At 53.6% G+C, this 25663-nt stretch overlaps 6 protein-coding genes across 6 annotated transcripts; 4 read left to right on the forward strand and 2 right to left on the reverse strand.

The window, feature by feature from the left end:
- Positions 1-35: 35 nt before the first annotated feature.
- On the forward strand, positions 36-2948 carry COCSUDRAFT_29544 (LuxS/MPP-like metallohydrolase; the record flags this gene model as incomplete). The annotated part of the gene is made up of 10 exons (XM_005646736.1): positions 36-155; positions 320-430; positions 559-697; positions 806-912; positions 1159-1357; positions 1507-1676; positions 1861-1986; positions 2181-2303; positions 2467-2607; positions 2769-2948. 10 exons carry the CDS (start codon positions 36-38, stop codon positions 2946-2948), a joined length of 1416 nt encoding a protein of 471 aa, XP_005646793.1.
- A 1224-nt stretch (positions 2949-4172) lies between these two features.
- Positions 4173-8816, reverse strand: COCSUDRAFT_55946 (Metallo-dependent phosphatase; the record flags this gene model as incomplete). The annotated part of the gene is made up of 12 exons (XM_005646737.1): positions 4173-4502; positions 4773-4951; positions 5263-5404; positions 5620-5727; positions 5985-6166; positions 6592-6872; positions 7352-7503; positions 7640-7720; positions 7837-7936; positions 8073-8137; positions 8532-8637; positions 8758-8816. The coding sequence occupies 12 exons, from the start codon at positions 8814-8816 to the stop codon at positions 4173-4175; spliced, it is 1785 nt and encodes a 594-aa protein (XP_005646794.1).
- Positions 8817-9809: 993 nt separating this feature from the next.
- Positions 9810-14651, forward strand: COCSUDRAFT_66525 (hypothetical protein; the record flags this gene model as incomplete). The annotated part of the gene is made up of 12 exons (XM_005646738.1): positions 9810-9920; positions 10023-10529; positions 10664-10768; positions 10908-10970; positions 11824-12244; positions 12344-12438; positions 12598-12750; positions 12972-13111; positions 13342-13449; positions 13588-13720; positions 13956-14183; positions 14415-14651. The coding sequence occupies 12 exons, from the start codon at positions 9810-9812 to the stop codon at positions 14649-14651; spliced, it is 2301 nt and encodes a 766-aa protein (XP_005646795.1).
- A 345-nt stretch (positions 14652-14996) lies between these two features.
- COCSUDRAFT_66526 (hypothetical protein) lies at positions 14997-17224 on the reverse strand. Its single transcript, XM_005646739.1, has 5 exons — positions 16908-17224; positions 16611-16707; positions 16227-16432; positions 16065-16099; positions 14997-15912 (listed from the first exon to the last, which is right to left on the reverse strand). The coding sequence occupies exons 1-5, from the start codon at positions 17111-17113 to the stop codon at positions 15815-15817; spliced, it is 642 nt and encodes a 213-aa protein (XP_005646796.1). The 5' UTR covers positions 17114-17224; the 3' UTR covers positions 14997-15814.
- A 908-nt stretch (positions 17225-18132) lies between these two features.
- COCSUDRAFT_29548 (ketopantoate hydroxymethyltransferase) lies at positions 18133-21265 on the forward strand. The gene is made up of 7 exons (XM_005646740.1): positions 18133-18288; positions 18463-18599; positions 18800-18915; positions 19147-19310; positions 19606-19734; positions 20080-20211; positions 20515-21265. Exons 1-7 carry the CDS (start codon positions 18139-18141, stop codon positions 20677-20679), a joined length of 993 nt encoding a protein of 330 aa, XP_005646797.1. The 5' UTR covers positions 18133-18138; the 3' UTR covers positions 20680-21265.
- A 468-nt stretch (positions 21266-21733) lies between these two features.
- Positions 21734-24565, forward strand: COCSUDRAFT_16841 (UVR3 AtUVR3-like 6-4 DNA photolyase protein; the record flags this gene model as incomplete). Its single annotated transcript, XM_005646741.1, has 7 exons — positions 21734-21929; positions 22041-22220; positions 22369-22631; positions 22958-23140; positions 23439-23708; positions 24077-24304; positions 24437-24565. 7 exons carry the CDS (start codon positions 21734-21736, stop codon positions 24563-24565), a joined length of 1449 nt encoding a protein of 482 aa, XP_005646798.1.
- Positions 24566-25663: the final 1098 nt, after the last annotated feature.

The raw sequence follows: 25663 nt of genomic DNA on the forward strand, positions 1-25663 counted from the left end.
CAGTGCCAGGCACCTCAGGCTTCCTGCTGGCATCCATGCTGGCAGTAACACCTTCTCACGCTCTAGCTGCCCTGTATGATCAGCCTGCCGCCCTGCCGCCCATCCCCACAGAGTTCCCTGAGCTTGGAGATCTCCGTCTGCCAATTATCGAGAAGGTAGCTACATCATCATGGCAGCTACCTGCATGTTGGCATCACACCACAGTCTGCTGTGCAATTCTTTCCAATGTACGCAGCATGCACAACAACAGCAGACTGATCTTGAATTCACAAAAATGCAACCTGCACATGCACATCTTGATAATCGTGTGCTGGTACAGGTGGTGTTGAGGAATGGGCTCCGAGTGTTCCTGGTGCAGGACCCAGATGTTCCCCTTGTGAAGGGAATGCTTCTGTTCCGCGGAGGCCTCAGAGCCAGCCCACCAGACAAGGTCGACTGCTGACAAAGAACCTAGCCCACAATCTCGTCATTTGAGCTCATAAGATGATGCATATCCTCCGATCAAGACAAAATGCTTACGACGAAACAGAGCAGTGAAGGCACGTGGATGGGTTGCAGGTCGGTGTTGCGACCATTGCAGCAGCCGTACAAAGAGCCGGGGGGTCGGTTGCGCATCCAGGCAACGCTTTGGATGAGGCTCTTGAGCAGAAAGCAGCATCGATAGAGGGCAATGCCGGCCCTGAGGCGTCCTCACTTGGTGCGCCCCCTCCAGCCTCCATTCACGATTCTTGGCTGGGAACTGCAGCTGATTTGCGTGGAGAGGACTTGACTTAGCCACGGTGAAAGCAGGCAGTGCTTGCTGCAGGCTTTGAGTGTCTCGCAGAGGATGTGGATGAGGTGATGGGCCTGTTCTCAGAGGTGCTGAATTCGCCCGCCCTGCCGGAGGAGAAAGTGGCCCTGTACAAGTCTCAGGTGCCTCTTGGACACCATCATTTAACATGCAAATCTCATATACTGCAAGTGGGCGTGCCGGCAGTCTCCATTGGTGGCAGAAGGCCTAATTAATGCATGCTATACAGCCCAGAATGACCTGATAACATCCTTCGTGCTTCACAGCGATTCCAAACGATTCTCTTGAGGTAGGTTGTACCTTTGTCAGAGATCAGTGATATATGAGCTTTTTGTCACAGTTATTGAATTCTGGATTGCATGAGGCAGGTGCTGAACATTCTGGAGCACATGTATGACAACCCGGGTGCAGCCCCACGGCGGCTGCTGGCACGGCTGCTGTATGGCCGCGACAGCGTTTTCGCGCGCACCCCCACGCCTGATCAGGTCAAGGCAATTAGTCGCGCTGACATCAGCAGGCACCTGGCCACCTGGCAGCGGCCAGACGCTGCTGTGCTCGGCATTGCAGGTTCTTTTGCTGACATCATGCTGACACTTGACGACACCCAGCAAATTGCCCCAGCTCTAGTACCCATCCACCTCTGAAATCTAGGCATGTTGATGCTTTGCCACCCCTTGCATGCTCTATTTATGGTCACACAAAGTGCGCATGTGCAGGGGATTTTGATGTTGCAAGGATGAAGGCGGTGCTTGAGAGGCAGCTGGGCGGGTGGAGGCCGGCAGCAGGGCAGCCTGCAACGCCTCCTGACGTGCCTAACACTCCCATCCCAGAGTTCCAGCCCGAGCCAGCATCTGTCTACGTTGTGGACAGGCCAGGCCTCACTCAGGTGCATTACAGTCCCACACTCTGGTAAGGGACAAACAATTGTGCCGACTCCGTGATAATGTACCCAGCTCAGGACCTGTGTGACGCCCTCGGTTCTCCCTCTGGAGGATCTCTCAAGCGACCAGGTGGTGATTGGGGCAGAACCTTTTGGATGAGTTGACGCAGCATCGCTTTGGCTTCTGCAGGTAAGCATGTTGATGGGAGAGCCTGGCATTTCTCTGGCCGATCCGGACAGCTACGCGCTGGATGTGCTGGGGGACATCCTCAACTCCTTCGGCGGGCGCCTGTTTGACCAGATCAGGTCTAGAGAGGTGAGCCAATGAGGCCCAACCTACTAATTGCTCACTTTGCCTGGACAAGAAGAAGTTCCTCTGCAGCTGCATATGCATTTCTGGGATTGCATGTCATTGCACCGCTTCAGGGAGTCTGTACCTAGAGGTTTCATGGAAGATTAATACATGGGTCTTGTTTGATCTTGCATAAGAAGCCCCGTGCGCGGCTGCAGGGGCTGACATACAGCGTGAGCGGCGGCTGGGATTCGCCCATTGACCACCCGGGGCTCTTCGCTGCCGGGGGCTCTACCGCGCGGCCAGCAGAGTTCCTGGAGCAGCTCGAGCGCGTCCTCAGGGTGAGCAATTAATGCGCGCACCAATGAGCACACAATGACTCAACTGTCCCTTAACTTGTGGGTCACATGCCCTGCCATTTATCGGTCCATGCAGCAGGACATTCCGTACTTGAGTGCATGCTGGGCGCGTTCAAGGTCCAGTAAGCAAGCGGGTGGGTGGCAGGAAGCGACTGAAACGGCTCCAACAGATCAGGAAATTGCGTCGGCAAAGGCGGAGACACTGAACAGCTTCATCTTCAATTTTGCCTCCACCAATGCCCAGATGCAGCGGACAGTCATCTATGCGCTCCTGGGCCTGCCAGAGGTGAAAAGCTTGTAAAGATGGCTCACATGTATCTTGATTAATGAGAATTTTCAAGCATGTTTGTGTAGCGAGCCTACAGATCCCACTGGCATTGAGGCACTTCAAGGCTGCTGGCGGCGGTATGTGTGCATTGCTGATGTGGGTACTGATGCTGCCGCCAGGACTATCTGTTCACCTACAAGACGGGGATAGAGGCGGTCACGGCGGAGGACGTATTGGGCGCCGCGCAAAGGCACCTGCATCCTGGGCGACAGACCGTGGTGATGGCTGCAGACGCCAATGCTGTGCAGCAGAGCTTACAGGATCGCGGCCGCCGCGTGATCCCCATCAGCCTTGAATAATCAAAGTTGAGTCCTGGATAAGCCATATGAGATTGCCTCAGGTATCTGATCAGCGCATATTTATAGGATGAACAGCTAGTGCGATTCCCGGCCGAAAGATTGAGGCTCGAGCCTCCTGGCGGGGTGTCCTGCGCAGGATCTGAGAACAACAAGCAGGTCATCGTGCTAACTGTGGAGCCTAGTTGCTTTGTGAGTAATATGATCACATGTTGACATCAACATGCACACGGTGGACTGAATGACTATGATGCCAGCATAATATCGCGCGGCATAGCAGGGCAAGAAACCTTCTGTAAAATCAGCTTCACTTGCACCATGCATGTGCAGTGTGGTCTAAGCCATAGAGACCACACTGCACTTCAAGTGAGTGTATGGTCATTCCATGCAGCACTCAACTGAGCTTTACAGTAAATACTGCAGTCTTGCAAATTGCGTCCATGCCGCCATTTCAGTATAAGTTCCACAAAGATGCAGAATCATTTTGGTAAGCAACAAGCATGGAAAACATCTGACACAAGAATCAAACACATACAATTGGCAAGGACTAGCATCGACTCTAGAATGAAATAATCAGCACTTTGCAAAATCAGAATAACCTGAAAAAACTGCAAGCCTGCACATTTGAAGCAATGAACATCAAGTTTGAGGCTCAGGCCTACCAGTGGGCAACTGCTAGCCTTCATAATCAGCCATCTCTGTGACCAGCAAAGCACACATAGTACAGAGAATTCAATATTAACATATGGAGCTGGACTATAACGTCATTGTGCAGCACAAGCCATTGACAACCTCTATTGGATAAGCCAATGCTACCCTTCATGGCTATCACAAGACAAGCAGCGCTCAAGTTGCAAAGATTGTGTGCCAATGGCTGACACACAGCACACTGGCACACCAGCAAATTGCACAGGCAAGCGGCAGAAAATATTTCCGGCTTCATCTATGGCCCTACATAGCCTCTTGGATTCTTTGAGATCATCAGCATGCGGCATGACAAGCACCATTTAAAGCTGTCTCATCAACATTAAACAATAATCACACGGCACAAACAATTTGAAGATGAAGGCCCCCAGCGGGTGTAAAAGCTGCTGAGGCCAGTAACCAGAAACCAGACCTCTTTGCTGAATGCTTGAATAGCCCTGCCTACCACATACAAGTACAGCACACAAAACTACAGCTCTCTCATTCTACCTGTCTCTCACTACAGCTGCAGCTGAGTGCATTTCAGGATGCTGCCACTATCTTTGATCTGAGCTGTTCTGCGCTGTCACCCAGTACAGTCGGATGCCACCTATCTTCATCACTTTCCTGCTCTCCCAATTGTGACTCCACATCCTCTTCATCTTCCATATCCTCTTCATCTTCCAAACAACCCCGCTCATCCTCATCCACACCCTCGAAGTACCTGCCCCCCGCCTGCTCCTCCGCCAGTTCATCAACCCAGTCAGCATCGACATCTGCCAGCTCATCATCAATCTCATCGCTGACGTCAGCAAAGCTGCCGAGGAGCGCCCCGTCTGCTGAGGCATTGCGCGCGGCGTTGCAGCGGTCCGCCTGGTCACACAAAACAAGTTAGACACACAGCTGAAAGCAAGTCAAGGTTCAGGATTTTTGCATTGAATATGAGCATCATGTGATAGTTTACAGAGCGCAGCGAGCCTCTAGAGCAACAAAGACAAGTCAGGCTCTGTCCCGGCGTGAAGCACCACAAACGAACCAGGCATAGATGGAGATGGCACCAGGAGAGAAAACACACGAGAGCACAATCAGATCGTTGCAAGCCTATGCAGGATGGCTTATGGGATGAAATGCAGAGGCGCTGACCTGGTGGTTGTGCAGGCGGACGTGGTCGTGGGTGCGGCCGTCCTTGGTGCGCACATACTCCCACAGCAGCGACCCGCTGTCGTCCACCGTCACGCGCCCGTACCCAAAGTGCGACGCGGCCGACGCTATCCACGCCTTCTGGTCGTCCTCTATCGCGCTCAGCTTGTGCCCCCCGCACCCTGCAGCCCCACACTCGCTGCTCAGTCACCCTCACTTGCACCAAACATGCAGCGCTCCTTGCCGTTTGTATGTTTCTGGCAGCTCAGACAGGGGCCTAGCTTACAGTGGATCTACCGTACAACACATGCTCTGGAACAATGAGGCTCTCAGCAGCGCACAGAGACCCTTCCTAGGATTCTATTTGCCACTTCGGCATTGTGCTTGCAGTACATTAGATGCAAGCTCCATACCCATGCAGACAATAAACAGGTGCATGTGAGACTGTGAAAGCGCGCAAACAGGGAGATGAGACAGTCAGAGGGGTGCGCACCGACGGTGACGTGGGTGATGCCGCCACGGCCAGGCTTCTTGCAGCGGTCGTGCTTGACGGAGCAGGTGCGCGCGTACAGGTGCACGTGCCCCGACATCACCATGTCCACCTCGTGCCTCAGGAACGTGTCCTCAAGGATGTCCTGCGCGCAACAAGAGCTCCTTATATCATCGATTCATAGCAGCCTTGGCGCAGTCTCCTGACCTGTTCTTTTCATGATCATACCACTCTGACCTCTACGCTTATGAATTTCAGTGCGCAACCCTTGACTTGCCATTATCGAGTGTCCAAGGTCAGATGCCCTGATAAAAGAGGAGTGAAGGGTTGTGGGGAGCGTGCCTGCAGGTGGCGCCCGACGACGCGGTTGGACTTGTGGGGGTAGGGGACGTACATGGGGCGGTGCAGCCCCACCAGCAGCCACGGGGTCACGCAGCGATCCACGCCTGCAAGCTCAGCCTCCAGCCACTGCGCCAGACACCCAATCTGTCATCTTGCTGGCATTCACATACTGGAATCCACAGCTTGATGGCTGTCTGCTTACTTTTGCTCACTCCTCGAGATACCTAAGGATGACTTTGCAAAGGGTGACTGCAGCAGGCAGGGATGGTTGAGACGGCAGGTGGTATATTGGGGTGCACATGATTGGATCAAGTATTGTAGATTGCCTCGTCTGTTGACATTGGCAAAAGAGCGGTGTGGTCCAGAGTTTAACAAAGAAGCACCTCTCGTTGGAGGGACCCATTGTGGAGGTCGTGCTCGCTGGAGAGGATGGTGAAGTGGACGGAGCCGTAGTCAAACCCGTACCAGAATGGCGCGTTGGACGGCGGCCCGGCCGCGGTCTCTCTGTTGGGCATGCGGAAGCGCTTGGCCACCGCCACGCCACACTCCCCGCCTGAATCATTGCCTGCAACCACAGCCACAGTATGAGCCTCACATATTGCACTAGCGCCATGATGTCAGCAAAATTCTGCCGGCAAGTTCAACAAATATCGGCGCGAGCCTGTCTTGCAGACATGACTCACGTGAACAGCGCATTCTCTATCTAACAGTTTTATTCTTTACGGCCTTGGGCACATGCTCACATGCGTAAGCATGCACACTGGCCCAGCGAGAAGAAAGCTCACAAGCGGTAGCAGGGGGAGTGCCAGCAAAGAGTAATAAAGGCGTCCTTCTATTGTTACACCACCCTATGGTAGCGCCCAAGGAGGCCAGAGTGCAATCGCATGGCTATACTTGAGAACTAAGCGATGCAAGATTATATTTTATTGAGTCATGATCAAGTGATCAGTTTGTTAACCATCTGAGAGTCCTGGAATATCTGATTCGCACCGTAGTTGCCCCAGTCGGGGTCGTAGGGCTCCTCGGAGCCGGAGGCGTCCGGGTGGCGGGCGCGCTTGCGGTGCTTCTCGCGGCCGGTGCGGTAGTCGTACTCGTGGTTGCCCACGCCGATCATGTACGGCGCGGCGCTCGCGTACCGCTCGATGTAGCGCATGAAAGCGTCCCAGATGCGCACCTCCCCATTCGCGTAGCTTATATCCCCCATGTGCAGCACCAGATCCGCCCCCCTGTCCAGAATCTCCTGCTTCACGTTCTCCGCCGTGTCCGCCGCCCTGTGCAGCACAGAGCGCGTCTAATCCCCCTCGGCAGCTAGGGTTCTCTCCCTGAGATACCCTTGTAAGACAAGCAGCAGCTTGATCTCCTTCCATCCTTCCTTCTTAGCCCTCCATTTCGAACGAGTTGACTTGCTGCAGCAATGGCTGGTGCAAGGCCTAGCCTGAGACACCGGGTGTTGGTCAAGCATTGCATTGCAGAGCCACGCAGTAGCTCTCTTGAGCCTTCCAGTTGGAAGGTGCCTTTCTGCTGTGCCATGCCGTGCAGGCGAGCATGAAAAGCTCTGCTCCTAGGATGTTTTAACGAGCAACCAATGGCTTGTGATGGCCCCTCAAAGCTAGCTGTGGTAAACAGGTGTTTCTCAGCGCATGCAAGCGAGGCTGGGCATAGCCTGAAGTGCCACTGGACTCCCACAGATGCAGGGTGAGAAATTGGCGGTAATATGGGTTCAGCACAGCCTTGGGGTTAAAGTGCTCACCCTGGAGACTTGGCGGCTCTGTGGTCCGACTCCCCCATGTCACCATACACGATGAAGGTGAACCCCGCGTCCGGCGCCGGCTTTGCAGCTGCCCGGAAGCTGCTCAGTGGCAGGTGACTGCCTATTCTGTACTGGTAGCGGTCGCCTGGCACCTGCATGACAGACATGTTGATATCTCTTGCCCCTTTCAATTTGTAATAGAACTCTTGGCCCTCTCGCCACAAGAGTATTGAACACAGTCGACTCGAAGAGCTTAAAGGGAGCAGAAGAATGACAGGCGGAGCGCACCAATCCGGTAATGACAGCGCTGTGCAGATGCGGCGGGTCAAAATTATAGTTGATGGCCGGCTCGCTGCACATGTCCTCCGCCTGTCCAGTAAATACACCAGTCATCAGCCAGCACACATGAAAAATATCAGGACCCATCAAGCCCCTCAATACAAAAAATTCACATGAAAGAAAAATCCCACACCAGCAAGACTCACCGAGTAGGAGGACTCCTCAGAAGGTAATGACTGATTCAGCGAGGTTGAAGAAAGCAGCATATCTCCGTTGTCACTGGCCCAGTGCAGGCGCCCACTGCACCTGTAAATATGTAGAAGTTCCAGGATCAGAGAATCTTCCGCTCATGACACCAGGATCTGAAGTGGGTGTGAGGCTTGGTCCTTGAACCCGTGCACAAGGGAAGACCAATTAGTGAGAAAGATTGCAGGACACATACCCAGCCCCATCTGTCTTCCAGCTGACGCGCATCTCAGTGGGATCTCCAGTAAGAGCTAGATGCACCTGCAAGCGTGCCAGAGCTTTAGAATGGGTGCATAAACCTCCCTTGAAAGAGTGAGGAGAGCGGACCAAGACGCCCACAGCAGCCGCTTGGATAGCCGTGAACAATCCTGGCAGGTGCACTTGCAAACCAGCCTCTCATCAAGGCTTAGTGACCACAGAAGTGATGCTCACAGGCGTTCACAAGATTGAGGAGCACAGAAATTCTATAATGTGCGCACGAGACAGGTACGCACAACGCTAGCTCAAAGCAGAAAACAATCTCCCACTGTTCACCACTATAGATGTCCAAGGCCAGGAAGCACACGTGAGGGGACTAGGAGAGCGGAGGACCGGATAGCCTTTAGAGTGTGGGTATGACAACAATGTTGGCATCACAGCATCAATATGTTCGAACCTGCTCTGGCTGGCAGTCTTTCCTGCTCTCCAGATCGCCTTCTGGCTGAGGTCTGCCGACAGCAGAATGCACCACGGCGGCGCACACCAGCAGCAGAGCTGCTGCCCTGAGCCGATGTCTTGTGCGACAAGACATCTGCGCCGAACGACTGCGCACGACGCAGGACCACAAGCTGCCTCCCGAGGTGCCTTGTTGCTTTCCCTCCAGCCGCGCTTCCGGAATCTACCTGCCGAACCGCTCGATGATGGTGTACTTTAGCACAGCGCAGGAAGCCCTCGGATGCATTTTGAGGACTGTAGGCGTGTAGACACGCCACATCCTGGTCGCACAATAGATTCCTTGGTCGGCCAGAGATGCTCCTAGAGAAGAAGGCACATGCCATGGGGACGTCATCTGACACGTGTGGTGATGTCGAGCTGGCACAAGTTGACCAAATGGAAGGATGCTTGAGAAGCGAAATCCCCCCGAATCAAGCAAACTTAACGAGGTCCAGGTCCTGCATACCAGCACTTTGGCGCAGCTGTATGAAACAAGGCTGGTGATACAAGATTGTGTTGCAGGACATCACTTGGGAACACATTCTTAAAAGTGTGTCTTTGCTGGTCGTTGACACAATCGAAGCCCATTGATGATACTGATTATTTTCATAAGAGATGCGAAAGAGACCCGGGGATCACTCAAATTTCCTGGCTGTGAGGCACTGTGATGGCCCGAACACCAGAGCATGATTTTCTCCGTGCTGTGGGCACACCATTGCCAAAGAAGGCAAAAACCCTAGAAGAACCGCCACGCTCGCCAGCAACACACACACCAGGATCTGCGGGCATCTCCCAACGCAGCTCTATCAGGTCTGTGGTGTCACCAAAGGTTGCCACTGCTCAGACTTGCAGATTGATGTGGAGAAGCAATCAGCACTGAATACATCTTCGTATTGTGGTGCAGAAGGGATAGCCGAGCAAGCTCCCTCGGGGCGCCAGACAAAAGTCTTCTCCCTCGAGAGCCCAGAAGGAATACCAGGAGGGTGCCCTTGTGGATCCTATGTGCAGCATTTACCAGTCTTGTGGTGAGTCTCGACTCTTCCCTGGTCATTCTAAGAGCTTGTCTTCAAGCTGCATTGTCTCATCCTGGTGGCACCAAGCCAAACAGGGGAAGTCCAAAATCATGTGTGTTGTCGGTGCGCAGATTTTGGGAGGTATCCTGCTGCTGCGCCAAGGATCTCATTCGCGCCAACCAGCGTTGCCAGATGCGCCAGACCTTTGGCCAGAATATGTGCCACAGATGTCCACGCTGCCAGAGTTGCCAGAAGGCTCCAGCTGTGGCCCAGAGGACCAGACAGCGGAGCTCAGAAAGCTGCTCATGCAGACGCAGCAGAAGCTGAAACACAGCCAGGTGCGTGCGTGGCATAACAATCCATCTAAATATACTGCACGAATTGAGACGTGTATTGCTGTCGTCCAAGCATTGAAGCGAATGTTCTGCTTCTCTCTGCAGGACATGTTGCGCCAAACGGATCGCGAAGCCAGGTCAGCGTCACGGCTAAAGAAGCAGGTGGAGGCATGTGAGGGGAAGCTGCATGAAGCTGCCTCCGGGCAGGCGCACCAAGCACAGGAGCTATCCCAGAAGCTGCACCAGGCGGAGCAGGCGCTGAGGACAGCCCATGCGCGGCTGAAGGACAGGGACCGAGGCTCCCACCTCCTGGAGGAGAGCGCTGCAGCAGCCGAGGCGCGCGCGAAGAGCCTGGAGGCAGACCTTGCCAGCGAAGCAGCTGCCCGGGCAGCCACCGCCGCCGCCGCAGAAGCTGCAGAGAAGGAGCTGGGCTCGGGGAAGAGTAAGTGGGAACGTGAGAGGCGGGTCATGGCTGCCGAGGCAGCAGAGGCAGCCAAAGCTAGCGCAAAGAGGATTGAGGAGCTGGAGGGATTACTTGCCGAGTGCAGAGGCCGAGTTGCTGGCCTGGGAGAGGGGTGCGGCCGGTGCTGGCAGATGCTGGACGAAGCTCAGGTGAATGCCGCTCTCTGCTTAGCGTGATATATGTGCGTACCTGAGGGATCCTTGGACAGCTGAGAGCATGCTGGCGCGAGTCTCCGCAAGGTTTGATTCATGTGGACATCCTCAGGCATTGTGCTGCTGTGCAGGGTGAGGGGCGCTCTGCCAAGATGCATGCGGCCGGCATTGCGACTGGCGTGTGCGGCATTGTGGTGGCGGCGTGTTATATCTACATCTTGATCCAGAAACGTCAGGTACCGCTACCGCACTGTCAGCTTGCTGCATCATGAAAGCGTGCATTTCTGGGGAGATGTCTCGATGCAATGTCATGACATGATCATGCTTGGTATAAACGCTCATGAGCGGTGAATGCTGTGGTTGTTGGCTGTGCAGATATTCCATCTGAAGCTGGAGAGCGAGAAGTTGCGGTACGCTGTAGCTGAGGCGCAGGGCGGAGTGAGGCAGCGCATGTCCAGGGCTGGCTCTACAGCTAGGCCTGCACAACTGACCGCAGCCCGATGATTGTATTGTCAGCAGCAGCATCTGTGTACCTTGTATCCTAGGTTATCATGACGAGTCAATGCCAGGTGCTGGCAACTTAAGCATCCATGTACATCACATTGCCTGGCAAGATCTACAGTGCGCTGTTATGGCGGGGACACTTGGCGAGCCTATGTTGGACCTCTCACAGTTCCACTGGAGGCTGTATGAGCGCTAGCGGCCAGGTGCCCAAAGTACTTGTTGAGGACAGACTGCGAGCACCAGACCTGTGACGTTATAATGAGCTACTTATAGTGAAATTTCGCCAAAGTTCAAGCCCCGAAGGGGCAGCTGATCTGCACTGCCTGCGTTAGCTGTGAAGTATTCTTGGGCAAGGCATGCTGCCCAATGTGGGCTGCCCATCATGTTCTCCGTGACATTCCTCAGAAACAACAGAGCTTCCCGATTAATCAGTGCATGGGAGTGACAGTACGTTGTGACACACGCGGCACAGCATACCTTGCGCTTTTATAGTCACAGGCTCACTCCTTCAAGAAGAGCACCGCATGGAAGCACAAAGTCCAGAAGACGTCCCTCAGCTCCCCGTCACTCCCCAGCATCCTTCTGCTGAAAAAGATTCGGTGAGATCACCTTGCAGATTACATCGACATTGCTCTCCTCGGGTTTTCTCTTTGCAGCATCAGGCTCTTGAAACCTAAGGCTGTCCTCACTGTGCGCTGGTTTACGGCAAATTTGTGATGGCACACATATTATGCAGTCAATAAATACCACACGACTGATGTTACTGCATGTCTCTCCCGCTGTTCAGGTAGTTCTGCAGAACGGTGCACATAGCACTTCACCAGAAGGAGAGGCAAGCAAAGCCTCTGTTGACACAGCAACAAGCGAGGCAGAGACCAATGAGGCCCTTGCATCGGCAGAGGATGTTGCAGTGCCCTCTGCCAATGGACACGCAGCAAGTGTGCCAGGCGATACTTTCGCTGAAAAGGCAGAGGTGGACCTGCCAAGCATTCAGAGCCCAGCAAGCGCTCTGGCAGACACCCTATCAGCCCTCAGCCTGGCCACACCTGCGGTGAAAGGCTACAAGGCCTCAAGATTGCAAGCAGTCACGAATGAGCTTGACAATGTCCCAGAAACAGAAGCTCACGAGCCCGCAAGCGCCAAGGAAGGCGACTTAGCAGTGGGCCTGGTGTACGACAAGATCATGGAGGAGCATGTTGGACCACCAAGTGCGTCCTATTTACGGTCTACACTGCCCAACCAGACAATGGCTCACTACAAATGCCTGGGTACATTTCAAGCTCTCATACAAGGGGTGAACGTGGCAGGTCATGTCGAGAGGCCACAGCGCACAGCGGCGCTCGTGCAGAAGCTCAAAGCAGCTGGGCTCGCTGCCAGATGCTGGACGCTGCCGCCACGGCAGGTAATTGCCCCATAGCCCATCAGCCCACAGCCATAGCCCATATGTAGCTCCATGGTGGGAATTGTGATGCCCTTCACCCCACACCTGAATTGGCCAAGCTTGCCAAGGGCGAGTGGATCTGGCGGAGGTTGATCTGAAGTCAAGGGTGCCGCTGCACAGGCAAGGGATGAGGAGCTGGTGCTGGCACACACAGAGGCGCATGTGCGGCACATAGATGGCCCACCCAAGGAGGACGAGTGGCAGATCGGCGACAACTACTACACAGCTGCCACACCCATCGCGGCCAGGACAGCAGCGGGTTGCACTGTGCAGGTGATAGCCGCCATTCAGTGGTGGCACAGTTGACACAATAAGCCTCAACAGCACACGGTTGTGCCATGCTGATTGGTGCCCCCCCTCGCATGCTGCAAAGCACATGTTGCGCATTCCCATCTCTTCTCAAGCTCACCGTTTCATGGTAAAAATGCATTGCAATGTTGGTTGTCGATAGACAATGTAGCTTAGCACATTAGTAACATGCCCTCACACTGCAGGCTGTGGAGGCGGTTTGCAGCGGGCGGGTGCAGCGGGCGTTTGCGGTTGTGCGGCCGCCGGGGCACCATGCGGAGTGTGCGCGCGCCATGGGCTTCTGCTTCTACAACAACGTCGCCGTCGCTGCGCTGGCGGCGCGCAGGTGCGGCACCGAATCATAAGCATCATTTGCGCGCTGGCAAAGCAACCACCATTCTCTACATCCTGGTAGCACATAACCATTTGGTGGTCTCCTGCCATCTGACATGTCTTCAAGCCAACAACTATTAGGAACATACACCTGATTTCATGAGACTTGCAGACTCTGGGCGATCCTTGTGAGGAGATTTGGCCTGGTGGTTGCCTGGACAAATTTTGATCTGCTGCGCGCAGGTTGGGAGTGAAAAAGGTGCTGGTGCTCGACTGGGACGTCCACCACGGGAACGGCATAGAGGAGATCCTGTACAACCGAGGCGATGTCATGTACATCTCCCTGCACAGGTGTGCTATCTCATGCCCAATTGTCTGATTCCTCCTTGGCCGTGCTCTCTTCTTCTGTACCAGTCAGACCACTCTTTGATGGTCTCTGTAAAGCAACGGGATGCAACATGTGGTGTCTGATGCACTGCGCTTGTACAGGGGCAACGGATTTTACCCCGGCACTGGGGATGTCCAGGATGTGGGCAAGAATGAGGGCAGGGGATTCAACCTGAACATCCCCTTCCCACGCGGCGGCTTCAACGATGCTGACTACATAGCTGCCTTTGACCTGGTGTGCGCCTGCTCAAATTTTGTGTTGAGCATTTCTTCTGCCGTTCACAGAACCCCTCTTGGCTCGGGGTGCCCCTTCCGTGGCCCTGATGAGAAACTGTGTATTGGATTTGCATAGCACGCTCCTCATATGAAGCAATAAACATTGCTCTATGCGTGCTCCTCAGCCAGATCAGGCTACTCTTAGAAAACCTCAGCTCTTACTCATTTCTTGAGAAAGTCACTCAATGCTGCAGGTGCTGGAGCCGGTGATCCGTGCATTTGCGCCGGACCTGATCATCGTGAGCGCGGGCTTTGATGCGGTGCAAGGGGATCCCCTGGGCGGCATGAATCTGACGCCGCAGGTGTACGGCCACATGACCGACCGGCTCAGCCGCCTGGCCGCGGACGGCAAGCTCGTGCTAGCGCTGGAGGGAGGCTACAATCTGCGCATGACGGCCGAGTGCGGCGCCGATTGCGTCAAGGTGTGCTGCCGCGGTTCTCTCTGACCACACTGGTGTCATGCAAATGGCCGTAACCTCACAATTTCACACTCCCGTGCATGCACGTACAACAGCCTTGTGCTATGTGAGACCAGCGCTGCAGATTAAGTCCGCCTGCATAAACATTTAACGTGACTGTCATGTGATAAGGGACTGGAATGCGTAGGCCTCTATTCAAATATAAGTGTGCATTTATAAAACTGTTGGATGCAGGTGCTGCTGGGTGAGAAACCAGTCCCATTGGACAGCAGGGGGGCGTGGAGGCCTGCCAAGGAGACTGAGCATGTGCTGGCAGAGGTGGCAGCTGCGCATTCGCCCTTCTGGCCAGTGCTGGATCCACTGTCCAGCCGGGAGGGCTTCAGCAGGGCGTGGATAGACTACATCCTAGGGAAGCAGGCCGAAGCTGCCCTGCAGCTGAGGCGGTCGCCGCGCGCAAGAGGTGTCCTATAGCCTGTCTTGCAGACCAATTATGCTGTATAGCTGAGGTTGACCGAGCGATGGATCCCTTTTCCACCCAAAGTGTGCCAGGTTGTGCACAGCTTCAGCTAGGTGGCTGTGTACCTTTGCGTGGCAGGCAGTGCTGTCTGTATGTGTTGGGACAGAACGCTCTGCAAGAATTGAGGCACATCAGATTACTGCAATGGCGCCTCCAGGGGTTGCGCAATTGTACATTATGGGTTGACCAGATGACAACTGTGGTCCTGCCTTGCAATTCACAGTCCTTTAGATGAACATCTAATATGGTCACGGCGCAGAAAATGCAGTATGTCAAATGCAGCTGTGCTGCGCGGTGATGATCAAATGCTCCATGTTACAAGCAAACACAGTAGAGATCCAACAGAAAAAGATCATACTTCAATGTAAGTCGCAATCGCAGTTCTCAACTCTCAAGCCATCGCCCTTCTGTCTGCATTCTCCAATATTATCCAAGCGCCATAATAGCAGCATGCTCCGCAAGGCACACTTATAGGCCTCATGCGTTTGCCATGCACATCAGCAACATTTGTTGACCAACATCTCTATGCTAGCCATGGTTGTCCTGAACAGTGTGGAGTTCCAGACTATATGCCGAGCTCACCGCCTACGGAATCTAAGCAAAAGAGCACTATAAAATATCTACGCTCCTAGCGGGAAAAGGTGCAAGCTCGAATTTCTTGCAGCACAGAGACACCTCAGCCAACCTCTAGGCAGCACCAATCTGTACAATCCCCAGCGTTCACCGCTGAAGGAGATCAGGGGGAAACATCCCCAAGCAATTAAAACGATCCTTCCTTCACGTCCAGGCTTTTGGCAGTGTCGGCCTGTCAGGTTGCACAAGTGAGAGATCACAGTAGAGGTAAAGTAAAGTAAAAAACGCTCTACTGGCAGCAGCCCTTGCAGCTGGCACGGGTGGTGCTGCAAGTGCAAGTGTCAGCAGAAGATGCACCAACTACTTCACGGCAGGGCACTGTACCACACTCCATATGTGCCTGTGTCTCTGGTCAGCTTCGAGCCTGCAACTCTCTGTCTATCTAGGTATGCAATCTCACTTGTGTTCAAGCCATGAAGTTCCAGTTTTCAACACCGGAGTATTCCAGTCCCTCGCCTCCAGTGCAAACAAAGAAATCGCAGTGCTAGGCCCTCTCCTGCAGGGACGCTGATGGATCGTCTGACACTTTGTGATTTCTCATCCACTGGTGTGCCACCGCCCATGGTCTCATCCACAGCGGCCCTGCATGACAAAATTGATGCACTCAGGCGACACAGAAATCGTGGCAGGTTGATGACAGCTCTGGGAGAGACAAATAGCACAAGACAATGACATTCGTGGCCCCAAGAGTAATTGCCATCCCAAAAACAGGAGAAGCATAATCGAATGTGTACCTGTGCTGGGATGTGCTTCCTCCGAGATGGTCCTCCTGAAGCACAGAGCATAACCACCAGATGAGCAAGATGCTTGCGCTGAATTGATCGGCATCAGATAATTGTCATTTGGGTAGCGGGGGTGAAAGTGCATTGACTTGGAGATCCACAGACCAGCCTCACCTGGTCCCTGGCCATTTCTTGATGCCCCCAAAAAGCTTTCTTTCCCTTCCCGCCTTGCTCTCGTCCGCTTCTTCCACAGTGGAAATGGTCCTGGAGCCCTCCATCTCCAGGGAGATGACCACTTCCTGGTCCTTTGATGCTTTGCTGCGCCTGGACCCTCTGTGCGGTCGACTTCCCTGCTTGTCAGAATGTTCGCTTTCTTCGACCTGTGTTGCACAAGCTTCTCAGCCCAGGGATTGGAGTAAGACAAGGTGCATGCACCAGGAGGAGCAAGACAATATTCATGATGTCTTGTGCGCAAATTGAAATGCTAAGTGCGTGTAACAATCCCAAAAACTACAAATATGAATTCAGAAAGGTGCTGCAAAAAGCGCTGCTGCCTACCAGTGCAGGGGGCACGAGCTTGCAGAATCTGCTGAGCAGGAAGGGGTGCTCTACAAGGAGGTCGTGGACACACACGATCAGCTTCTTCCGAGTGATCCTGCGATATCAGAATCGAATAAGTTGAATCCCTCAGCATTCACTTTATTCATTTCGCCCAATTTGTACCAACCTGGCAAGCGCCTTTTATGTGTCTCGTTTCCACCGATCAAGCTCGCTAGAGGGGTGAGAGGATCTCGCAAGACAACAAGTCAACGTTAGTAGCATGAGCTGTTGCATCTCCCGGCAGATTGTGTCTACCTGCCCGCAGCGCAGTCCTTCAGGAGTCGGATGAAGGGCTTGTAAACGTGATCCCCTCCCACTTGTCTCACGTCATTAACCAGCATGACGACGTGCTTTGCCGTCTCGGCGTCTGCACCATAGAATCCTGATATCGCAGGCGAAAAGCTTGAGCTTGATCCAGTACTACTACTGGCGCGACTGCTCCGCCTGTCCCCATCCGACATACCGGTAGTAGAATCTGGTTCAGTCCTCAGCAGGGCGCCAATCTGCCACCCCCCATCTCCTCCCAAGGTGATAACACGGTGCTACGATTCTAAGCAGTCCCTCGGAACGACATTGGCAGGCACGGTATTGCCTTTCGATGCCGTGATGAACTGTGTTCAAGCTGGCAAGTCCCCGGCCCCTGAAAGGTTCAAAACCCTAAGGGTGTAAACGTGGATGTGACGACAGCTTCCAACAGCTTCCGACCATCTCCACAGAACTTTTCGAAACTCAACCATTGCCGATGACTTTAAGGAGAATATATCATAAGTCAATGCATCGGAAAAAGCACAAAAGATCAATCAAGTCGTAAGTATGACCCATAAAGATTCGATCAGGGGTTGTTTTGGATTTGTGAGTGTGGATGCTTCCTCGATGAAGTCGGTCATGTCGGTATATTAGGGCTGTGACACCACAAAAATGCAGCAGATGAGGGCGAGCATGCAAGCTTGTGGGACACTGATGGCACGAGTGCCCCGCAGGGGTATGCAATTGTCTACATGGGTTTTGTCACCTATGTTTTATCTGTCATTTGAATTACCTGCATTTATTATATGTGGGAGCTTCGTCGCTTCAAATTGAAAGGAGGAGGCGACCATACCTGGCCATGGGATTCTGGAGTCATTGCAATCAGATCGTTTTTCTCACGTCTTGCCCTTTGCCTGGACAGGGGAAGAAGCATTGACAGCGTTGGCGATGGGTCTTCCTAAACATGATGGGACGTACAATATCCGTGATACGGTCAAGCGACAAAAATTTTCTTGCAGCAGCACCAGAGAAGGGGGAGTGTTTCAGAGAACACCCCTCAGTGCGGACACTGCCAAACTCAGCCAGTATGAGCGGCTACCAAACATGCAGGTGAAATTGCTCTTAAAATTGACAGCTGCACAATAATGACAGCAAGCTTGAGAGTCATCACTGTCTGAACCAATGTGCCATGCACGAGGGACTGTATTGAGTGTCTGATGGGGGCACACAGGTCAGGCACATGGCGTCCATTCAACCAGAGCACACGGTGTACAGCGGACCAAAGGCGCCGAGCCCCAAGCGAATCACACTGCGGTCCATTCGCAGCAAATACTCCAAGGGGGAGCCCATCACCATGGTTACTGCATATGACTACCCTTCCGCAGTCCATGTGCGCCTTTTCAAGCCCCACTCTTAATCAAACGCGCCGAGTATGGTCCATGTCATTCTGGCTATCTGGCTATCTGGCAAGAAGCTTTGCACGTTTTGTAGCCAGTGTATTCCTAGCAGAATCTGGAGATCAGAAGTCATGCGCGTAAGGATGCGTACGGATTGCGTGGGACAGGTTGACACGGCGGGGATTGACATCCTGCTGGTGGGGGACAGCGTGGCCATGGTGGTGCATGGCCACGACACCACGCTGCCAGTCACGCTGGACGAGATGCTCATGCACTGCAAGGCAGTCTCGCGCGGCTCCCAGAGGCACGTTTGTTTCACCAATACTCTTTTTGAGCATTCAGGGTTGGAAGAAGTTGAATCAAAGACCATGCACCTTGTTTGAGAGAAGTTATTGACATTGTGATGCTTATTGGAAGATACTGCAGAGGTTGAACATCCAAAGAGCAAGTGACTCCCAGGCTGAGTGGTGCATTTTTATGGGCTAAGTATTTTGGGTTGTGCAGAGCATTCCTGGTGGGCGATCTTCCGTTTGGCTCGTATGAGACCTCGGCGGAGCAGGCGGTGCGGTCAGCGGTGCGCATGATGAAGGAGGGCCTCATGGACGCTGTCAAGCTGGAGGGTGTGCCCACTGTCACGGTCCTGCCATTTCGCAGGACAAACCCATTGAAACTCTTTATGACAGCTTGGACACTCGCATGCCTGCCGACAAGCTGACTTGTTGCTTGCACACTTGGTCAAGTGACACCATGATATGAACCACGCGTTGACTAAATCCACGTCCAGAGGCAGTAATGGATTTATACAGACTTACCGGGGGCAGCACACTCACGCGTGCAGATGGCATGTGCAGGAGGCGGAGGTGCTAGGGTGGTTGCCGCGAAGGCAATAGTGTCGACTGGGGTGGCGGTCATGGGTCATGTGGGGCTCATGCCGCAGTCCATCAGCGTCCTGGGGGGCTTCCGACCGCACGGCCAGACCGCGCGCGAGGCCGTCCGCGTTCTGCGCGAAGCCAGGGTGCGCCGCAGCTCCCATCCTCGACAGTGCTCACATACACCTTATAGACCCCTGACCTTCTGCACAGCTTGAGGGCGCTGAGTGCCATTTTCTTTGAGAGCTCACACCTTGTCCGCAGCTTGTAACAGGGTTGCACCATTTTCTCCCTCTTGGAAATTCCTCTCTCTATAATGCTTTCATCTTAGGGCCCTGATAGACGTTGCCATGCCCAAGGAATTTGCCTTGCGAGTGTTGAAGCTGAAATGCCCGAAAATGGCAATTGTCGAGTAGTCATGGGTGGGCGTGCATGGCACAGGATCTGCAGGAGGCGGGCTGTTTTGCCGTGGTGCTGGAGTGTGTGCCGCCGGTTGTGGCAGCTGCGCTGACGCGCGAGCTCTCCATACCCACCATCGGCATCGGCGCCGGGCCCTACTGCAGCGGCCAGGTGCGCTCCCTCTGCAACTCTGACATCTCTGGCCTTATTCTGGCTTGAAGCTGGAGTGTATCAACCCAAGCTGATATGGTAAGACTGTGCGTTCCACACCCCTGCCAAGCATGCTGTAATAGGGTGCCCATCTAAAGGTCATCTGGGTACCAATGACCAGAGATGTACAAGACTGGAATTAATCCCTACGCAGCTGGAAGATACTACTGGAAGTGAAGCCATGTGAAGTGGGTGGAAAGGCTTTAACTCCCAGTCATGCAGTGCTGTAAGCTCTGGTCCTTCTTCTCTTCATGCCAGCTTCTCTTCATACGTGAGAAAAACTTATGGGATGTGCGAGTGTGGCAGGTGCTGGTTTACCACGACCTGCTGGGCATGATGCAGCACCCACACCACGCCAAGGTGACGCCCAAGTTCTGCAAGCAGTACGCGGCCGTCGGCGCCATCATCCAGGATGCCCTGCAGCAGTACCATGCAGAGGTGCGCGCCCGGCCCAGAACTACCCTCTACCCATTCCCATTCCCATTTCCGTTTCATTCTTGTCCTGAAGCTTGTTGTCCTGCACCTACTTGAGCTGCACCACAGGCCTCCCAAGTCCCTGTGTCCTAGTGTCATGCCTGTCAAAGTGCTTGCTTGAGCCTCATCAGAGGCGTTTCAGCACGCGCCAGTCTGGACGCATGGGGGTGAGAGGATGCCTGGTCAGCTGCCAAGCAGTGCAGGAGAGAAGTTGAAGAATTACAATGGCTTTGCTGGTGAAAGGCATTGAACATTCGTGGGGTGCAGGTGACGCAGCGGCAGTTCCCGGGGCCCAAGCACTCGCCGTATGTGATAGAGGACCGGGAGGTGGAGGAGATGGAGCGCATGCTTCGCGACGAGGGCTTCCATGCCGCGGCCGACGCCATCGAGGAGCAGGTGCACGGCCACCGCGTCACACCCATCAGCGACTGACCGCGCCGTCCGGTGATCGTATGGGTGGCAGACTGCATGGATCTCTGCATGCGCACCAGTTACTGGCGGGGCCCTGATCGCTTGGGTGACAGACCGCATGGGTCCTGCATGCGTGCCGGGCGGTGGTGGTATGGGTGACAAACTGCCTGGAGATCAGCATGCGTACCAGGGGTTGGCGCAGGTTGAGCCCTTGCGGGAGCTGATGACACACCCTCCATGCGGAGTGTCAAGTGCCTCCCATTCGCCAAGGTATACTTTTTCAGCAATTTACAGTACCAGTAGATCAATGTAGCATCCCCAGAAGTATGGTGCAGTGCATGCCTCAAGACCTGCCAAGCGGCAAGTGCTTATGCTATTGAGAAGACGCATTTCATTCTGTTTTGAGCTTTTTCGTGGCCAGACATGCTGTGCAAATGGAGCTTGAATACCCGGACTCAGTAGAATTGGGGCTTCGCAAGGCTTGAAAATTATTGACATGGACTTGAAGCCGAAGAAATGCCCAAGCGCATTAGGAGAAGCATTTTACGATAGTCCAAGCTCAAGCTAGCTGGAAGACAGCAGAGAAGAGTAAATCAAGCACCGTGCCAAGAGTCCAGACTTGACTGAGTTGACCTCTAGAGTATCGTCAAGCTGATCATGACTCATTGATCAAGGTCTCCAAACATTGAAAATACTATCTAGTACGAATGTAATCTTTAATGCTGGTGCTCTGCTTTGAACCAATTCACATGGCATGCATGCAAACCTATGCTTGAACATGCCTTCCAGGAAGAGCAGTCTTGGGATGGGAGCAGAAAGCAAGCAGCAGCTTCCTCTGCATTGGAACCTGATATTCCATCAACGTCATTTCCCCTCCGGAATCGTGGCACTGTCTTGGACAAAGAAGAAAACATCCCACAAATCACAGATCGCAAGGAGGCCCTCTCCAATATACTTATTTGCGAGCAATCCTAATATTGGGGATGCAGTGGTGGCTGTCCTGACGCTGCAATCTATTTGACGATGCCAGTTTGATTGTGACGAGGTGCAGCGAGCTGTACATGATATTAAGATCATGTGTCCAGCAGTCGCCCCGCAGCGATCTATCCTGTGGTTCAGAAAGGGGCTAAGACTGCACGACAACCCCTCATTGCTCGCAGCCATAAAGGGAGCCACTCACCTGTACCCAGTCTTTGTCCTTGATCCCTGGTTCCTAAAGCCTGATGTTGTTGGTGTCAACCGGCTGAATTTCCTACTTGAATCATTGACAGGTTCGGATTTGCCCCATGCATTTTATCAGACGAGCAGGTGTATTCCACTGACGCTTTTGGTGTGTCTTTGTGAAGTACACTTCTCCAGTAAGCTTCTGCGCGTTCCTGCAGATCTTCGCAGCAGTCTCCAGGCAAGGGGGTCCAATCTCTTGGTATTGAGAGGCAATCCACAGGATGTCTTGCCAAGGGTGTGGAAGGACTGGAACATCACTCGGCTGTGCTTTGAAGCCGACACAGAGGATTATGCCGAGGAGCGCGACACCAAGATCACAGCAGCTGCCCAGGAAGCTGGTAATTACCAGAAGATATCCATCCCAGACACTTGGACTCAGCCTTGAGGCGTTGTCCAGATATCTGATGGGCATGCCTTTTACTATATCAGCCTGGGAGTGGGGTATTTGAGTGGTCATTGACATCACTATACAATGTGCTACTGCAGGCATCGAGGTGATAAGCTGTGTGAGCCACACGCTGTACGACACAAGCGATGTGGTGGCGAAGAACGGAGGCAAAGCGCCGCTGACTTACAAAGGCTTTGAGAAGGCCATAACGGCACTCGGGCCCCCGCCAGCCCCTGTAGAGGACCCCCCGGCCAAGCTGCCCCCCCTTGCTGCGGACAGCAAGGGCACAGACAGTGAAACAACCAGCGTCCCCAGCCTGAGAGAACTTGGCTACCCGGATGAAGCTAGCACAGACATCAAGGTGAGATTCCTGTCAGGTGCAAATTGTGTCACATTCTTCTTTGCTGCAGTAAGCCCCTTTGTATGAACAGGACACCTCAATCTGAAGCATTCCTGGTTTGCTTGTTCTTGGCTGATGTAATTTGACACATGCATTATCCGCATCAAGTTTTCCATTGCATTGTCATTGCATTGGTGGTGGAAGTGCCATGACTGCACAGAATGGAGAAATATGACACACGTGTTGCTGGACGTACCTGGATCCTAAATGCCTAGGAACTGGAAAACTTTTACTAATAAAAATATTGATCATTTGCATGGGGGGATCATGGGAGTTGCATTGCACAGGGAGGTGAGACAGAGGCGTTGGCGCGGCTGGCAGAGCAGCTATCTGACAAGGGCTGGGTGGCGGCGTTTGAGAAACCAAAGGGGGATCCCACAGCCTTCATCAAGCCGGCCACCACCGTGCTGTCGCCGCACCTGAAGTTTGGCTGCCTGTCTCCGCGTCTCTTCTATGAAGCCCTGCAGAGGGTGCGCACCCATAACTCATCGCTGATGAAGTTCCCAGTGTACAGCGCCTTCTTGATCTATGAGTGGCCAGACACCTCTGGAATGCTCGTATACAAAGCTTGTAAAAATTGTACTTTGCCAAACCAATGCAGTCTGGTGTTGCCAAACTCATAACATCGCACTGGAGCTAAGCGCTTTGTTGACAAAAATACAAACAGCTCAAAGAAGTGCTCAAGATATTCATCAGCGAGACACTGCTGCTGTTGTGCGCACAGGTGCTCAAGATTTTCATCAGCAAGGCAGTGTTGCTCTCTTTCAGGTGTACAAGGAGAAGAAGGAGCACTCAAAGCCGCCAGTGTCGCTGCTGGGGCAGCTGCTGTGGCGCGAGTTCTATTATGTGGCAGCAGCGCATACGCCGAACTACCACCGCATGGAAGGGAACCCCATCTGCAAGCAGATTCCCTGGGACAACAACGCGGAGTTCTACCGCGCATGGGAGGAGAGCCGAACTGGATACCCCTGGATCGATGCCATCATGGCGCAGCTGCGCCGCACTGGCTGGATGCACCACCTCGCACGCCACTGCGTGGTGCGCCTGGGCAGCCTCTTTGACCGTGGTCCCCTGAAGCTCCGTGCATGAAGGAATGGATTGACGGAGTGCCACAGGGCAGAGGAGGCCTCTTACTGTGCAAGCCTGCACTATTGCAGGAGCATACAAACTTCACACTTACCCTGCTTGCCAGGAGAAACGCTGGCAGCATCTTGTTTGACAGCTAGCATATGACCCAAACACAAGACTGCGACCTAGCTGGCATGCCTTACTGGTTTCCAGTGCACCAAATTCCCTCATTGTGCTTTCCCCTGTTTTGAGTGGCTTGGCAAGTGAGGGGATGCCCAGTGAGGCTGCATGGTAACGGTGAATGGGCAGGCTGCTGAGCAGAGCAAGTGATGTTGCAGGCGTGCTTTCTGACGAGAGGTGACTTGTACGTGTCCTGGGAGAAGGGCAGGGATACCTTTGACAGGCTACTCATAGATGGGGATCCCTCCCTCAACAGCGGCAACTGGATGTGGCTGTCCGCCTCGTCCTTCTTCTACCAGTACTTCCGCGTCTACTCCCCCATCACCTATGGGAAGAAGTATGACCCAGAGGGCAAATACGTCAAGCACTTTCTGCCTATCCTGAAGGTGATCTCAATCACTGCATGCAGTTTCCTGTGATCAACTTGTACACTGGTGCAGAAGGGCTGCTCTGCGCTTCATGCAGTGCAAATGGCACTTGGATGAGATTGTAGTTCCATGCCCATTGTGGTGTTGCAGGACTACCCACCAAAATACATCTGGGAGCCTTGGAAAGCGCCTAAGGAGGTGCAGGAGCAGGCCGGCTGCATCATTGGCAAGGACTACCCTGCACCCATCGTGGATCATGCAGAGGTGTCCAAAAGGTAGGCCAGCGCAGCAAGTGATTATTGCACATGCGCGTTTGGCAGCACTTCTGACCTTCGCTGTCTCAGCGGATCAAGGTGTCGCATTGAAATCTCAGATATGTCTGGACAGGTGTATCCAGCGCATGAAGCAGGCATATGACTGCCAGCCAGGGAGTTCTGCTAAGCCGGTCTCCAAACCCGCCAAAAAGCGACTAGATGACATGATGCAGGACGGCTCTCCCAAGAAAAAACGCATGAGGACATCGAAATAAAGGAGACTGCTAGCGCGTCGCGCAGAGCTTCCAATTTGCCCAAACTGTAATCTTTAAATTTGAGTACTTGGGGTGAGAGCTGCCCTTGTCGAAAGGTCTATGTTGCATTTCCGCTTTTGTGGGAAGTCTGACTAACAAACTTCCAGTGCCAGCTGCAGCTTGTGTCAGGTGCAGGGCGCCAACAACGTTGTTGTATATTGAGATCAGGGCAATGGAGTTGTGCATTTAATTGCTGCTGTAGCCTACCTGAGGCGACCTGAAGGAAGCTCTTGAAACTGTCCATATGCAGACTGCAATGGCAGTGACTGGCCTTGGCAAGTATAGTGATGTTGTTGATCTGTACAATCAGAATGCCCGCATACAGCGCAGTGTTGCAAATGTGGCCAGATGTAATCCTTTCAACCATTGAAGCGCTCCGAGCCTCCGAGGCTCTGATCACCCGTTGCAGTCATGTGATGCATGCTGCATTTGGTGCACACGCCTCAAGGGTGACTCACTGTGCCAGAGGCATGATCACCCACTGCCAGTGGGCATGCACATATGCGCATGCAAACACCGTGTTGCAAGATGTGACATCACCGTGACATGCCACTGTGACAGTGCATGCATGCGCATGTGCAATATATGGGTTCTACCTGATAATTTGATTGGGCAGAGCGATGCACACTGCAATGCACAGCATGTGTAGCCCTCCTAGCAATTCAATCCAGCATTTCAAGCCTTCCAAGCCAAGGGGAGGGGAGGTGGAGAGAAGAAGCTGGCGTAATGTTTGCTTACGTGAAGCCACCCTGACGTGGCACATGCTCTCCCTGCTCTGCGCTCTGGGGTCAGGCCCACCTTCTGCATTT

This window comes from Coccomyxa subellipsoidea, assembly GCF_000258705.1.
Source record: "Coccomyxa subellipsoidea C-169, whole genome shotgun sequence".
Lineage (NCBI taxonomy): Eukaryota > Viridiplantae > Chlorophyta > Trebouxiophyceae > Coccomyxaceae > Coccomyxa > Coccomyxa subellipsoidea.

Bases quoted from the DNA above. Each gene is read 5' to 3' on its own strand.
- COCSUDRAFT_66526 (XM_005646739.1), bottom strand. From the start codon at position 17,113: ATGTCGGATGGGGACAGGCGGAGCAGTCGCGCCAGTAGTAGTACTGGA. The intron at 16,433-16,610 runs GTAGGCAGCAGC...TGTGCAACACAG, and splicing joins AGCTCGTGCCCCCTGCACTG to GTCGAAGAAAGCGAACATTC. The intron at 16,100-16,226 runs GTGAGGCTGGTC...TCTGTGCTTCAG, and splicing joins AAGAAATGGCCAGGGACCAG to GAGGACCATCTCGGAGGAAG.
- COCSUDRAFT_29548 (XM_005646740.1), top strand. From the start codon at position 18,139: ATGGCGTCCATTCAACCAGAGCACACGGTGTACAGCGGACCAAAGGCG. The intron at 19,311-19,605 runs GTGCGCCGCAGC...TGCATGGCACAG, and splicing joins GCGTTCTGCGCGAAGCCAGG to GATCTGCAGGAGGCGGGCTG. The intron at 20,212-20,514 runs GTGCGCGCCCGG...CGTGGGGTGCAG, and splicing joins TGCAGCAGTACCATGCAGAG to GTGACGCAGCGGCAGTTCCC.